The sequence below is a fragment of the Lucilia cuprina genome, chromosome X, assembly GCF_022045245.1.
Source record: "Lucilia cuprina isolate Lc7/37 chromosome X, ASM2204524v1, whole genome shotgun sequence".
Lineage (NCBI taxonomy): Eukaryota > Metazoa > Arthropoda > Insecta > Diptera > Calliphoridae > Lucilia > Lucilia cuprina.
Window position 1 is genome coordinate 13017007 of NC_060949.1, and position 17657 is coordinate 13034663.

General features: G+C 30.3%; 1 protein-coding gene across 2 annotated transcripts in view; it reads right to left on the bottom strand.

Moving 5' to 3' along the window:
• LOC111684188 (tau-tubulin kinase homolog Asator) overlaps positions 1–17657 on the bottom strand; it is a 169859-nt gene that overhangs the window by 42714 nt on the left and 109488 nt on the right. For both annotated transcript variants that reach the window (XM_046955930.1, XM_023446310.2), the window contains exons 2-8: positions 16988–17378; positions 9779–10144; positions 9335–9724; positions 8886–9110; positions 8057–8125; positions 6339–6749; positions 1593–2483 (exon numbers count right to left, since the gene is read on the bottom strand). In XM_046955930.1, coding sequence (XP_046811886.1) covers positions 1593–2483; positions 6339–6749; positions 8057–8125; positions 8886–9110; positions 9335–9724; positions 9779–10144; positions 16988–17378 — 2743 coding nt within the window. The remainder of the gene's footprint in view (positions 1–1592; positions 2484–6338; positions 6750–8056; positions 8126–8885; positions 9111–9334; positions 9725–9778; positions 10145–16987; positions 17379–17657) is intronic.

A 17657-nucleotide genomic window follows, 5' to 3' on the forward strand; every position in this document is an offset into this window, starting at 1 on the left:
TCCTATTCATATATAATGTAAAAATCACCTGTTGGCAACTCTAAAATTTAGTGTCATCATGTAATATATATTAATAGTTGTAACTTAAGTATAATTAAATAAAGTATTAAAAAATGAAGTAAAGAGCAACGCGTGCTTAATTTCAATTCAAAAGACAGAACATTCCCATATATATCTATCCGCTGACTTTAAAAATCGTTATTAAGATTGTTTTGTAAGGAAGTTTGTTTTATTCTTATAACAATACTTTAGGCTAAATTCATTTGAGTTTTTCCATAATGCATAACCAACACAAACCGATAATACCATTTTTTAATTCAAAATATTACACAATTCATGATTTCAATATATTACACAATTCACAATCGATGCTCTAACGTTGTATGTCTGCAAAATATTAATGACGTATGATGATACAACAATACGATACCGATAGTCAATTGGATCTGATGTCCTTTCTTTTAAAAAATATAGTTGTTGATGTTTGTAAGTGCTTGTCATGATGTTTGTGAGGATCTTATTACTTCAAAATATGTGTTGCTACTATGTTGTAAATATTGTAAAAATAAATCAAACTCACTTACCTTAAATTAAAGTTATAAGGATAAAACAAAAAAAATTAACTTCGCTGCAGGACATACAAGGTATGATGTAATAACTGTCAACATGGTTATACTCTACTGATAGATAACTTTATGTAGAATATCAAGACTTTTAAAAAAAATTATATTGCATATTTTTATAAAGCAAAGTATATTTAGTTTAAGATAGTTGGAAGTCATAAAAAGTCATATTTAAATAGTCTGTTGGCTCCAATTAATATAACCATAACTAGTTCATGGAAAAGTTGGGGTTTTAAGTGCAATAAACTTAGTTAAGTTGCTGGCAGCGTATGTATAATTAAACTAAATGACTACTCAGAATATCTACAGTGCAAGCAAACAAAATAGAGACAAGACATAGTTTCAGTGAAAAATCTATTTTCTGTCAAACTAATATATTTTCTGCCAAACTATAATACTTTTATAGATTTATAATATATTTATATATTCATTTTATTTAATATATTTTGAAAGTTGGACCTCCGATTCAGTTGCCAGGTTTCATTTAATATTTAATTTTTTCCCAACGACTATTTCTTTTACATTTTAATACAATTTTTCCGAGTACAATAAACTATAATAATTAAATAACTGAATAAAGTTCTCATAAACAGTTTTCATTTAAAATATTGACTGTCAAATTCTACCATATAGTTTTCAAAAAAAATTGTTTTTTCATGTTTCTATTTATTTCTTTGGTGGCACTGTATTTTCGAAATTCGGTAGCAAACAATGAAATTAAATTTTCGTAGGAAAGATTATAATAATTTTATTATACAATAAACGATCAAAGAGAACAAATGTACCTATCTCTTGTACGCTTACGATTTTCCCACAATGTGCATGTGGAGAAGAATATAAAACATTTTTACGTTTTTGCGCAATTTACTTTAATAAATCATAAATGTAAGCTATTGTTAAGGACAAGTTTGCAACAGAGATCATCTCAATAGTGAACTAATATACTAATATACTTCTGTAAATTCTTACCTGCGCTTCTTGTTTCCATTCGTTATCGGTTGTATCTTCAGAATCGTCAAATTGACTTTTCCATTGACTAGCCAATGTTAAGGCGCCACCGCCTTTAGTGACCTGTTGCAGAGCAGAAACATTCTCATCATCAATGAGGGCAAACTGCGTAATTGAATGATCCCCGCCCCCTGCACTACCTCTTGCTGTAGCTATAGTGGCTGTACCAGAACCGCAAACACTACTATTAAGACGTTGTGTTGATCCTGCCACGGATGATGGCCTCAGATTGGTTGAGGTATAAGAACGTCGGGCAGGTGGTGGAACAGGAACTGTAGCAGGAGCTGTAGTAGCCACCGAATTATTGACTTCAATAGTACAATGGTTTTTACTTATCGAAGAAGGTTGTGAAACACGATTTGCCACTTCTAATGATAATGCAGTCGGCTCGTATTCAGATTCAAGAGCACAGTTAATTTCATTACCTTCTTGCGGATTCATTATGTTAGTTGCAATTTGTAAACGACTTATAAACGTATTTTTGGGTTGTTCGGCAACTGCTGCTGTAACGTTTGTATTAGGTGCACAACAGCGTTTATTTGAAACATTTGTGGATAGTTTTTCTTGTTGTGCCGATTTCGCGCCAACATGTCCATCATGACTAATGCCACTAGAAATTTGTGTATTTTTTTTAACATTTATTGGATTTCCACTACCGCCAACTCCACCCATACTATTACCTAGCTCTTTATTTTTTTGGTTATCTCCGAAACTAATGTTAGAAGATTTCAATTCATCAGCAGCTACTTTACTAGTATTTACTTTTCGTAATCGGCCACCGCCTCCATTTACAGATGTTGAAGTTGTGCCATCCTCACCTATCATCATACCATCCATTACAATATTTTGACTCTAAAATAAATATTTAATATTACAAGCTGTTATTATTTTAATTACTATATGATCAGCAACCTTGTTTTTAAACTCAAGAGCGCTTCTATATATTATTTTAATAAAATATATATTGATTATTTTATTTTTATAAATTTCAAATAATTAAAATTAAATTATAATTAAAAAATCAAATTTTATTTTGTAAAATGAATTTATAATCTGTCAATTTTACCATAGTATTGGATATACAATGACTTCCACAACTGTTCAAAAAATAAAACAAAATTATAATATTTTTAATAGAAAACATTTTTCCAACAAGATAAAAATTTCATTCTTCATATTTTAAATATATTACGTCGTGAAAAATTAACTAAGCCATAAATCATGAAATTAAATTTAATTTTCGTAGAAAAGGAGTGAAAAATGTGTTGGTGTACTTTTGCTGTAATGATAGGTTGAAGACTCTTTTGCATATTTTTTAATAAAATTTTATTAAAAATGTGTGCTAATTTTAGCTTTTTAAGGTTATTAGGGGCATTGAAAATCTCATTATTTTGGTATATTTGTGCTTATTTGAAACATTTTTGGTTCGATTCCGCCTTGTTTAATGTTGAGGGAAATTCCAACAGTTAATAAAGTGGTCATAAATATATATTAGATACTTATATAAATCTTTTGTTTTAGGTTATCGTCCTACATAATGAAGGTTTAATGTGGTTTTTAGTCTATCGATGACCGTTTTTGAGCTGGACGGTTGTTAAAAATTCCAGTTTTAGTTATTTTTTATACCCACCATCAAAAATATGGGGGTATATTTTTTTTTGTCATTCCGTATGTAACACATCGAAATATTGGTCATAGACCTACAAAAGTATATATATATTCTGGGTCCTCATTAAATTCTTAGACGATTTAGCCATGTCTGATCGTCTGTCTGTTGAAAGCACGATAGAGTCCGAATGGAAGGTGCAAGAGGGTTGAAATTTCACATATATATTTCTCATATTTCTTTGCTTGGTGTTAAAAATGGGCATTATCGGTGAACGTTTTCGGATAGCCCCCATACAAGTGGCCCTTGAAAGCAGTCATTAAAAATACGAATATTGCGATGAAAATCGACATAAGTAAATTCTTAAGGTCTAAAATTTTATGAGGATCGGTCCATAATTGATCCTACTCCCATATTAGGTCCCCTTCAGAAAATGACTTGAACGCTCATTACTTGCTTAAAAATACTAGTATATAGATGAAATTTTTTCAGAAGTAAGTTTCATACGAGTCAAAATCTATTTAAACAATTTTATAAAGATCGTGATTGATTGACAATACCTCCCGTATAAGGTCCCCTTCAGAAAAAGACTGCGACGCTCATTAATGGCTTATAAATACGAGTGTGGCGATGAAATTTGACACAAATAAATTTAATACGAACCAAATTCTGTCTACCAAATTTTAATACAATTGTTTTATTATAATATTTTCTAAAATATGTTTATTTTTTTATCACATTTCGAATCCAAGTGCTCTGAGACACGATAATGGCCTGGGGAATTTTTAATAACTTTTACATTTTTCAACCAATTTTTGTGTTTTTTATCTTTTTGTAACGCTAATTCTGTGTACATTACGATTCTTTGACAATAAAATGCAAAACAAATTGTTTAATGACAAAACATTTGTGAAAACTGAAAATGCATCTTCATACTTCAGAGACGTTGCGGCACCAGTTAACGTAATCCTATTGACCTAATTTTTTTGTACGACTCATAGAACAATTTTTTTGGGGGGGGGTCTGTAGGATAAATTTTTTCTTCCTTCATACAAGCTTGGAGCACTCTAATGTACAGGATAGTTACCCTCCCTTCGCTTTATTGTCAAGATAGTGACAATATGACCGGACGGCACGGTCAACGAGGATTACAACACGCGTATAAATGGTGCAAGCCATACTGGCGGTTTTGGTCAAACAGAAAAGTAGACTCCTTACAGACTAATAGACACATTTAAATGTAACATTTTCCCTCAAGAGTAAATCTGTTGCGAGTGCACTGCATGAGGTGATAAGTTATGTTGAGCACGGCTTAAAGAATAGGGACTATACTCTTAACTAATTCAAACTGATTTTCGTTGAAAAGGAGTAAAAAGTGCTTTTTAAGGTTATGGGGCATTTGAAATCTCATTATTTTGGTTTATGTTTGCATATTCGCCTTGTTTATTGTTGAGTCTATTTCATACAGTTAATACAGTGGTCCTTAAGATATTATATGCTTATATAAATCTTTTGTTTTATGTCATCGTCCTACTTAATGGAGGTTTAGTGTGGTTTACACTAAAGGATTTACGGTATTGTCATGAATTGGTATTGGGATTTTGGCTTAGTTAATATAAAAAAATAAATTTTTATCTTGCTAGGAAAATTGTTTATACTAAAAATGTTATAAATTTTGTTTTTGTGAACAGTTGTGAAAGTCACAGTAGCACTCATAGTTTTTTTAATTTTCACTCTTCAGTTCTTCAATTTTGAACATGTCTCTGATATTAATGAACCATTTTTGATTTTACATACATACATACATACATACATACATATATACATACATACATACATACATACATACATACATACATACATACATACATACATACATACATACATACATACATACATACATACATACATACATACATACATACATACATACATACATACATACATACTCTATAACAACTCTGCTTCAAAATAATATTATTTATTTCAATTCATCTGGGTTAAATAAGAAATGGAAGTTTAAAAGAAAAATGTCACAAAAAAGTGGTTAAAATTTTTTGTTTCTAAAATGAGGCCTTTTTTAAATTTAATTTCTAATATTTAGTTATATCATCTTCTCTATATGTGAAATATTTTTTCAAAATTGTTAGAATTATTTATTTATTGCTTAATATTTAGTTATGTCATCTTCTCTATGTGTGAAATATTTTTTCAAAATTGTTAGAATTATATATGATTTAAAAACCTTTACACATTTTTTAGATGCCTTTAAAATGTCCCACAGAAATCATTATCCATTCCTATCGCATGTGGCTTACAAATTCTTTCGAAAATGTTAAATTTTAAATAAATCTGGTCCACATATTGAGGGCAAAAAATAAGCATGATCACTACATTTCGTTTATTTTTGGTGATATTATGTCTCAAATTTCATTCGTTCATAAAAGAACTTAAAATTTCATGGACCTGGTAAGTTGCTTTGACTATGTTAAGAAATATCTTTAGAAAATAGTGCTTTTTTAATTCAAAAAATTTATTGGAAAAACAGGATATTATCATCTGAACAATTTCATTTAGTTCAGTACATATCATTGAAATATAAAGGGCCGGTGAGGTAAAACTTTATTTTAATTGATTAATTTTTTTAAAGATGTATTGCAAGAGGCAGGTGGTGTCCAAGTTTTGTTTTGATATGCTATAAAAAAAGAAACAAAATCTTTACGGCCACAAAAATTTTACATTTAACGGTCAATTTAGTCAATTTAGAGTAAATATAGAAAAAATCATTAGGATTTGTCACTTCACTTTTCTGGCGTTCCCATAAAACTAAACTAATAATTAAGAAATTAATACGTTTATTTTTCCATAAAAATTGTTTTTGAAAAAAGTATCTTTATGTAAAAACAATACTTTTTTTGGTTTGAGTTCAGTACCATTTTTATATTTCTATTTTTCATGCCTTACTAAAGATTTTAAAGAAACTTGAGCCCAAATTTGCCTGTAATTGGTTTTTATCAGATTTTGCAGTTTTTTAGTGCGAAACAATAAAACATTTCTTATAATTTATCTTTTATAATGATTGTTGATACAAAAAAACTTACACTAATGTGATGAAGCGGTGCTGAGTTGTTCTGGTTCAGAGGTGATGTTACTGCTTTTTTGGAGGTTAAAACAGGTTGTTGTGGATTTGCGTGTTTATTTTGAAATATATTATGTGGTTGTTTATTCGGTTCCGACCTATAACTGGCAGTCAATACGGTGGTTTTCAACAAAACGGGCGTAACACCACTATGTTGCGTTACAGCAGTATTTTCAGTCTGACCATGCATTATCATCATTTGACTAGGTTGTTGTTGTTCTTTTATGTTGGTGTTACGTACACCTCCCCCTCCACCACCTCCACATGTTGTTATTGCTGGAACCTTATTTGAGTTATTTTTATTGCTACTATTAAGATTTTGAAAATTATTTTCAGCCTGTGGTGAAGTGTTATTGCAATTTTTATCCACAACCTTAAAAGGAAAATTAATATCATCTCAGCCTTATTATTTTCTTTGCATGAAAATTAATAATATTTTTTATTAACAAGTAATGTGATGTACACATAAAATTTTTTATATCCTTCACCTTCGTGAGAAGGGTATATATAAGTTTGTCATACCGTTTGTAATTTCTATAATATAATTTTCCGACCCTATGAGTCGATTAAGCCATGTCCGTTTGTCTGTCCGTCTGTCTGTCTGTTGAAATCAGTTTTTAGAGATCCCCAGATATCGGCGAGATCCGAATCTTCAATAATTCAGTTACATACTTTCAAGAAGTTCGCTACTTAAAATCAGCAAAATCGGTCTATGAATAACGGAGATATGAGCAAAAATCCGAGACAACCTCTGAAAATTTCATCAAAAAAGCAAAAAATTTTTCATGCTTTGTTAAGAAAGCAACAACAACACTGTGAATTGGATAAAGATGTACATGTGCGTGTGGAGATGTATTTGGTTTTATTCAGCTGTGTATTTTTTTTTTTGTATGTTTGGATGCTGTTCTGTTCTCACGAAGGTGAAGGGTATAACAAGAACAAGGAGATAAAACAGTAATATGTTGATAATACAGCTCATATTTGTTTGAGGGTGGTAATACAGTTTGACGGTGGTATTACAGTACAACGGTTAATATTTCTTTCTGCTACAGTTTATATTTGTTTGTGTGTATGTTATGTGTGACATGTGTGCAAAGATACAAAATAAATAAAAACTGTTTTTTTAAACATACTTGGTGAAGGGTATATAAGATTCGGCACAACCGAATATAGAAATATTACTTGTTTATCTTAAATTGTATTTTAAAATGTACTTTAAAACAATGAAGTTTATTTAAATCTACCATAAAAATGTGGAATGATCGAGAAAATATTTTTTGCTAAACATTAAAATTTTTTATTATATAGGTTTGTGTCAATAAAAATAAGTTATTCCATAGTTTTGTTATGGTGAGCAAAAATAAATCTATTGAAAGAATTTTAAACATTTATTGTATAACACTATTTGTTTTGGTCGTTAAACAGGAATTCCAAAATATTATTATTAATACACATAGTCAAGTGATCTAACGTATTTTTAGGAAATAGAAAATGTTAAGACAAACATTTTACTGTTTTTTTTTTTAAATTATTTAATCAGACAACGTTAATTATTACCATTGTATATAAAGATAATATTTTAACAGTTATTGTGTGTAATTCCAATTTTAGTCAATATAATAAGAAATTATTTAAAAAATAATAATATGGGCCTTTTTATGGACCCTTATATGTATTTACCTTATCCTTAACGTGTAAGAGTTCAGCACTAGCAACTTGTGCTGAATCAACATCATTTCTTCTACGCAGCTATAAACAAAAAAAAATAAATAACAGTGCTTAATTCATATCGAATATAGTCTTCACCATAGTATTTATTTAATTTAAAAAAAAATACACAATTGTGAAAAAATTAATGTATTCATGTCCGACTTCGCAGACTTTAAAAATCATGTCACATAGAACTAAATTAAATTAGCAGAGGCCTATAGAATACCTAACACTGGCTATCACATAATTTGGTATATTTGGTATATTAAATTAGAAAACAAAACGTAGAGAATCACTTTTTAAAATATAAGTTTAAGACTTATTTATTAATAGTAATATCAAATTTTGACCCACAACAAAAATTAAAATTTTATAAAAGGATTTCAGTTAATACTTGTTATATTTCCTTATAAATTTTTATATGTTTTATTTAAGTAACTAGAAACCATAACTATATTTGGAAAAAGCATTTAAATAGATAAGGCATTTGAAATAATAGACATAATAGACAGACGAACGAACATTGCAAAATAAATTTAAAAGATAATCCCAGGCTGATTATTTGCACGAGAGCGTTATAATTTCCCGACGATATAAAAATATCACTAATTTATGTCAATTGTAACACTACTAAAAAATGTTTTCAGTATATCTGTGTCTAATATATAAGCCATTTAATTGTGTATTACGAATTTATATTGATTATATTTACATATTTGGAATTTATGACACTATAAAAGTACTTCAATTAGAGATTTGAAAAAATAATTATAAATATTTTAAAAGAAACATAACTTACATATTCAGTACCACTCGCGTTGGATGCTACAACCGTCATTTGCGTTATATTACCATGAACATATTCATTCTTTACTTGAGCGTGGTTAATTTGATTTGATTGACTGCAAGTAATGTTGGCTGTTGTGGTTGAATTACCTGTTGCATCAACCTTTTCCCAATCATATGGGTCTGATTCTTTGACACCACGACGTTTCATACAACGTTCAAATAAACCAATAAGCATCTAAAAGAATTAAGAACATAAATTTTTTTGGGCAACAAGTGAATCAAAATCAACTAAATGTTTGTATTCTCCTCTCTCGTTAATATGTATTTATAAGTTATTCAGAATGTTTAGGTACTTGAATATTATTACAAATTAAACACATAACAGTAAGTACAAACAGTTTTTGACTTTACAAAATCTAAAAAATATTATGAGTTATAAGCTAAAAATAAATACTTTACCGCATAATCAGGACGATCAGCATAAGTTAAAGATTGGATATGTTCCAAGAATTGTTTTAAATCGGAAGGCAAATGTTTCAGAAGAATACGATGATCATATTTTTCCTTAGTTAGACCTACTTGTTCCTTGTCTTTAATTTTTCTCCAAGGAAGTTGACCGTTAACAAATTCGACTAGCATATAAAAAAGGGACCAAAGATCGTCATGTCGTCCCATTTCTCGATTTCTGTGAGCATTTATTGAGGCATAACGAACTGTACCGCGAAAGCCAGCCGCAACACGTGGACATCTAACCTCTCCTGTTCCAGTTGTATATTGCCTCGCTAAACCAAAGTCTAGCATATAAACACGCCGACAGTTATAAGGTAAACGTCCAATTGAGAAGTTACTCTGTAATAAATAAATGTTTTTTTTTACATGCCTACATTTAAATTATGTACATACCGGCTTTATATCACGATGTAAAAATCCAACTGAATGTATAGATTCTATTGCCTTCAGTATTTGTAGACCTAGTCGCAAAGTAGTGCTTAAGGAAAATGCTCCCCTAGGTTGAGCGCGTCTTAACTCAGCCAAATTTTTTCCTTGTAGTTGCATTACAACATAATTGAAACGATCATTACGACCACATCCTATGAAACGGCACACATGTTCTTTTCCTTGTAACTTTTTAAGTACCGCTACTTCCATTTTGAGTACCTGTTTAGGTTGTCGTGCTGATTCTACTTTCAATGCTACTTGTTCGCGTGTAATGAGATCTTGACCTTCATAAATCTCTCCAAACCCTCCACCACCAATTTTGCGAACGACCTAAAAAGTCAAGTTTAATATATTTTAAGTATTATCTGAATAATCGTGAAAATATAAATTTATGTTTAAATGAACAAAATAAAAACAAATTCTATCACTACATATATTTTTTTAAATATTATGTTTTAAGATCTTCAATATTCATTCGAAAAACATATTATGCGATTAACCAATAAAATACAATATATTATTCGTTCACTAGAGTAATAAAAATAGTGAATTTATTAATTTAGCAAGTAAGAATTATATGTATATTCGGCATTGCCGAATACAAGTTAATTATTAAAAAATCGTATTATATGTTATTCAATAATCATTCGAATAACAAATTATGTAAGGCTGTACCGAAAATGATTACAGTACCAACAATATTGCTTAAATAGTCTTAAAACAACAATTATATGTTCTTGATAACAATATATTGTTACAGTGAACATAGTTTAGTTATAGAAACCATGTCGAGCTATGGTTCTCCTCTGAATGTGGTGATTTATGTTTTATTATGCGATACATTATTGTCAAATTATGAAAGAGAAGAAGTCACGAGAAGATCAATATTTAAAATCTGCAGAATCGGTCTATAAATAACTACATAAATTCTGTATGTCTGGAAAAGGTAATAGGCTACATTTTATTTTGAAATTTCAAGTGGGCGAGGAGCCACGCCCACATTAAGAAAATATAAAATTCCTATATTTGAGATAATATAACAGTAAGAGACCTCAAATTTTGTCGGAGCCACTTTAGTGTCAATATGATTATTTAGGAAAAAAAGTAAAGCTATAAAATTATTAATACTTAAAATTTCAAATTTAAAAGCATTTGAAAAGTTACTTTACTAAAATTTAAAAATCTAAAACAATATATATAAAAAGTAAGATTAAATTACATCCGTATTTCAAAAAAGAGAATAAAATTCGTAAGATCAGTGTGATCATTTTAGCAGCTAGATTTGGCATTTTTTATTTTGATTTAGCTGTAACATTTTAATTAAGCATTTGGCATATTATTTAGCATTTTTAAAACATTGATTTAGCAATTTCATCAAAAATTGAAATTTTTAATTCATGCTAAGACAGAAATTATTGCCAGAACAAAGCACATATTCATATGGTAAATTTGTTTTATTGTACTTGCGTGTTTATAAAAGCAAAGCAGAGCAAGACCTTCTAAACTTCTTCTAAAATTTACTTTCATTTTACGGCACAACATTTGATGTGGGGTATTGAAGATTAGGAATGACCGAATATAACACTCTTACTTGTTTTTTTGGTAATTTTTCGTTTTAGTTTAGGTATGCAGATTGTCCACCACCTGGGAATATTATATTCCCCGCAGACCAAAAAACTGGAAAAAAACAACATGAAAAATAAAAATAAAAAGATGAAAGTTACGATGCAAGGCTCAAATAACCCAGTACCGGCGGCAAGTTTTGATCCACTCGCGAGTCACGTGTCGCCGTCATTCTGCAATCGTGAACAAAATACTACTACGGAGGTAGGTTCCTTGGCCTCCGTGGAGGATAATGTGTCAAGTATACAGCATGCTATTGGCAAAAACAAAGGGGTGAAAGAGAAGGATGTTCTCGGAGAAAGCTCTAAGCTACCGCAGCCTTAAATATAGGTGAGGGTTCTGACTCTGAATCCTCAGATGATAATAACAACACCATTATAACAAATTCTAAAAAGGATGATATCAAGCAAATGGTGAAACAGGTAAGTGATTGCATAGCTAAACTACCTATTCCTAAAAAAAGACTATCTGGAGCACAGAGGAGAAAGTTGGAAAAGATGCTTCAGGAAATCATAGTTAGTCAATCCAACGACACTCCAAAGGAAAAATCGGACTTTATCACAAGATCTGAGGCAAAGAGTGTCAGTTCTCCCGAAGAGTTGACAAATGAAAATAAACCTAAGAAGAAAAGAGCTCCCCGTCAAAGGAACCTCAAGTCAGAATCCTGAGAGTAAGGATGACAACGTCAAGAAAGATATTCCGAAGGCGACCACGTCGGCGAAATCAACCTCGAAGGTACGGGTACCTTTAAAGAAGAAATGCGAGGGAAGAGAGGCTAGACAGTGGAAAAGGAAAAGATTCGGCATCTTTCGCAAAGTTGCCAGAAGAAGACTCCCTGACGATTTCTGCTATACAGTTTACGATACCGGTAATCCGAAGATCTGGTGAACAATAAGATAGTGGATTGGGATTGGCAAAGAGGAGTAAGCGAGATAAAAGATGGGGCGGTAAACTGGGTAATGAACGTATACTGAAAATTATTGGTGGTCAAAATGCTGAGCTGGCCTTTGTCTTTTTCAGGAAATAAGAATCTAAGGAAACATTATTTGTAAAAGGTATCGACCAGAAATATATGGCTAGTCTTGCCAAGAATAAAGATAGAGCTTACTTCACCTCTAAAGCTGTCATATTCAGAATTGGGAAGGTGACGATTGGAAGGGCTGTTACAACAAGCCTCGAAAAGGACACTAAAATACCTAAGATCACATCATCAGTAGCTACTATTGATAACGATAAGGAGTCAAACTCTAAAAGCGAGTAAGGGACGACTAACTAGCCAAAAGAAGATGCTGCTACCCTTTCAAAAATTGGCAAGGCGCCGATTGGAAGACGATACCCAAAGCATCATTAGCAAGCTAGTAGCAAGGAAAGTGTCTATTAAAATGACTGCCCTATGACTGATAAGGTCCCGCAGTGCCATCAATGGTACCCACTGCATCAATAGCCATTTCAGGTTACCCGAAGGAGTCAAATCAAACGAGCGGGGAGGTGATCACCAACTCACTGGAAACAAAATTTAAATGGATGATAGTGACTAAGATTATCCAAATAAACCTCCATCGGAATGAGACGGCTACTAACGCTCTGATGGCTAAAATTAACACAGGCAAGATACATATAGCTTTAATCCAGGAACCTTAGACGATTCGCAACAAGGTTTCTGGATTAAATCACGTAAATTTCCAACTTTTCTACGCTAATAGAGGGTCTCGACCGAGAACCTGTAAAAATAAGAAAATTGTAATAGGTCGTGATGTCTACTCCCACCATGTAGCTTAGGGTAGTACAAACATCTTAATACTAAAGACTTGATCACATCAAACTAAGGTAATAAAGCTACCTTCGTCAATAGAATCAGTGAAGCATTAGATATAACTATATGTGCATATGAGCTTATAAACGAAATTCAGGATTGGAGAGTTTCGGACGAGCACTCCTTTTCTGACCATCGGTACATAAGATTCAAAATACTACGGCTGCCACCAAAGCCGATAGTTTCGGAATAAGTCTAAAACAAATTGGACAATGTTCGAAATGCCAGGACACTTTTCAATGTCGAAATAAACAGGACATTGATTAAAAATATGTGTTAATTTTAGCTCATTCTTCATTTATTGTCACTTAATGCTTTTTTAGGTTATGGGGTATTGAAAATAAATTAATTTGTTAAATTCACTAGACAGTCCTTAGCTTTGATATCACGCTTTTTAAAACTTTAAAAATTCACATTTACTTAAATTAATTTAGCTTTATTTAAAAAAAGTGCATAAAATTACCTCACAAAAGTATACGATTTTTTTCTGTATTTCATATTTGACTATATTATACGAAACACAAAACTTAGAATCGAATGGTTTTTTTGCTAAAAATTGTTTTAAGGGGTAACTATCAACCGAATCGATATATCGATATAATTTTGGACCATTTGGTCAACAATTTTGGGGTATTTGTACCATCTTTATGTAATATCATTAAAATGGCGGTTTTTGGCAATATTTGTATTTTTTTCTCTTTTTTCCCAGAGATAAGACCAAAATTTGTTATTGGGATTTAATATACCCCTTAGGGTATCTAAAAATAATATTTTTTATTACAATAATATGTATTTAAACGTTCCAAGATATATTATTGGAATCATTCTTCTATCGCTAATTCAATTTATTGAAACTCAAGTCCATTTTTAAAATACTAAGGTTAAAAATTTTCGGGGAAACTTGTCTTCTATATATTGTTTTAGATATCAGCTGTTATACATTTTAAGTTTTCAATATATTGTGGAAGTTTATAACTCGAAAGTATGCCTCGAAGAAACGGCATTCAATATAGTGGAATTATTCTTTTTATAACCAATGGCCTCTAGGCTGAATGTCACCATATCATTATGGTCTAACTCAAAAATATACTATGATCAAAATAAGCCCTAAATTTTTTACATACAGTGTTGTTGTAATGGGCTACATAATCGTGAATGTTATGAGTAGTAAAAACTTAAATCTACCGTATAGGATGACGTTTTGTTAAGACATGTTTTGGAGTTGTACACCGCTACGATGTCTTGAAAATTTAAAATATATTAATGCTAATATCTACAATTATATATACTAGCCAACTTTGTCGGAAAATATCGATCCTAGTGGTACAAAAATGGACCTAAGAACCAGATAATTAAATTAGAAACAGAAGAACGATACCAAAAATATATCATGGTATGTTTAAAAACAAATCCTTATAACAAAGATTATTATTTTTAGATACCTGAAGGAATCTATTAAATCCCAATATTAAATTTTGGTTTTATCTCTGGAAAAAGAGAAAAAAATAGCAAATATGGTCAAAAATCGTAATTTTAATGATATTATTTGAAAAGATGGTACAAATGCTCCAAAATTGTTCACCAAATACTCCAAAAATATATCCATTCGGTTGATAGCTACCCCTTAAAACAATTTTTAGCAAAAAAACATTCGATTCTAATTTTTATGTTTCGTATAATATAGTCAAATATAAAATACAGAAAAAATTCGTATACTTTTGTGAGGTAATTTTATGGAATTTTTTTTAAATAAAGCTAAATTAATTTAGGTAAATGTGAATTTTTAATGTTTTAAAAAGCGTGATATCAAAGCTAAGGACTGTCTAGTGAATTTAACAAATTAATTTATTAATTTTGCATACAAAATATGTTATTTTCGTTTCTTTTCATATTATACCTAAATTCGAATACTTATGAGAGACACTGTATATACCCTCCTCATACTAAAAATATTAAAATATTGTGTCTTTGTGAACACTTGTGGTAGTCACTGTATATTGGACACATTGGAAGGTTGTACACAATCATCGGACGTGCCAATCCAAATTCTACTTCTTTTCAGCTATTTTGGAAGTTTTTTTGCTTTTGGTAGTTGTATTTTTGGAGGGATATTCGAATATTTTGGGGTAAAAAAGAAGATAAAAAAAGAAACAGCATCTGCAAGAGACATCAAATTTTGTATGGACACTTTATTAACATTTTGTTAACGTTATCCTATCAGCTTAAGAACAATTTTAAGAAGGTGCTTGATGCACTCTAATACTATTGCTTTTGTTATTCTCTGGTCTTAATGTAAAATCTTCCAAATTTAATTAATTCAGAAAAATAAATTTTGGAAAAATTACAATAATTTGTTCTTAAAAATCTAATTATTGAAATGGTTTCCCAGAAAAGTAATGGTAAAGACCGATTTCGAGCCATATAAAATATATGGAGATTTTACCATCTAATTAATAATTAATTTCTTTGGTCATAAGTAGCATCAGAAGTAATTTTCTTCCAATATGATATGAAATTTCATGGATTAGACTTTAAAAATTGTGGTAGCTCTTAAATGTCTAACAACAGATTCTTTTAAAATCTGATCAAATATGAATGCATTAATAAAGATAATAATTTGCATTATAAATTTTGAAGGAAAAAACTATCAACAAAAACAATAAAAGAAGAAAAAGTTAATATTTTAAGTAAATAGCAATTTTTTTATTTGTGTTTTCAATATTATTTTATTAAAGTGTACTTATAGTTTTTTTAAAATTTAAAATTAACAAAAGTGATATTCGCAAAAAAAAAAACTGTTTATTGTTTATGTTATTGACTAAAAAGTTGGTAATACTAACAATGTTAATTTAAATCCATAACTGAAAAACACAATCATTGGTTAAGCCAAGTTTAACTGAGTAGTACGAAACCCGCCCTAAAGACTATTACCCATAAATTTCTCCAAAAAATATTTTTTAAATGGCTTTTACAATATTTTATATTTGGTCTTTTAATTATATCACTCAAATACAAACTTAATGTACCGTAAATATTAATGTAGAATAACGGGACCTAATTTGCTCATACCTTGCCAAATTATTCGATAACTGCACCAATATTTTTTAAAGGGCTTTTTTACAATATCTTATATTTAGTCTTTTAATTATTTCGTTCAAATACAAACTTTATGTACCGTAAATATTAATTTACAATAACGGAGCCTAATTTGTTTATACCTTGCCAAATTATTCGATAACTGCACAAGTAATTCTCGACATATGACAAAAATCATTCTGGTCTTATTAATGTTTCGGAAAGTGTATATGGGTTTTCAAACAATGTCATAAATATTGTCAGAATATAAATATGTAAAATATTAAAAGGTCAAAAAAAGTTATACGCATAAGCATGTGTTCATGACATCTAGCGGCGTTTACAAAACGCACAATAGAGTTTACTATGTTCTTTTCAAGTTTCTCTTTCTTTCATTCCACAAAGGGAATCACAATGTTGTCCGAATGGAATTGCTCTTTTTTATAGTTTAAGTTAAATCTAAACCATACATGGCATTTATGAACACGTATGTGGAATATTTTAGGAGTTCTGTGAAACATTTTACATTTTGGACTTTTACTGGCTAATTTTTCATATCCATTTGTTAAAATACACTCTATGTTTGGCTCATTCCGTGACCTGTCACCGGAACATAACAAGTTTGAATATCCAAAATATTACAATTAAAAAATAAGTCATACCTTCCATCGCTCTTTAACAACATGCCCAGGCTGTAGTAGATCTTCCGAAGTCATTTTAGCAACTAAAGATGGATTATTACAAATATCAGCACTCTGTTGGTTGTTAGAATATTGTTGTCCGTTTGTATCTGGATTTTTGTTTAATCTAGCAGCAAATTGTGGTGGATGTAGGTATCTTTGATTTAATTGTTGTCTGCAATTGTTAGGCACTCGAAAAGTGACACGATTGCGCAGTGGTAATCTGTTATTTTTTGCAGGTAAAGTTGCAGATCGTTTTAATGCATTCGATCTATTTTGACTACTAGAATGTTGTGGGAATAATTGTTCTTCATCGCGGTGTGCGGGATGATCTCTGTTTTCAGCTGTCGAGTCATAAGCACTTTCATCATTTCTGAAAACGAAAACAATACAAAATAGAAGTATAAGTATTGTAAAATGTGAATAAAAACAATTAAGAATGTTAGCCGGGCATGGACGAAAATATGATAAACTAGAGAAATGATAACCCAGAATATTATTACACTTGAATTTCTTTATTGGCCTCCGTATTACAATAGTCAATTAATCCGTTTTTACGATGCATTCGCAATTCGTTTTGTTTTGCTATGTTTGGGAATTCATGTATGTATGTATGTATGTATGTATGTATGTATGTATGTATGTATGTATG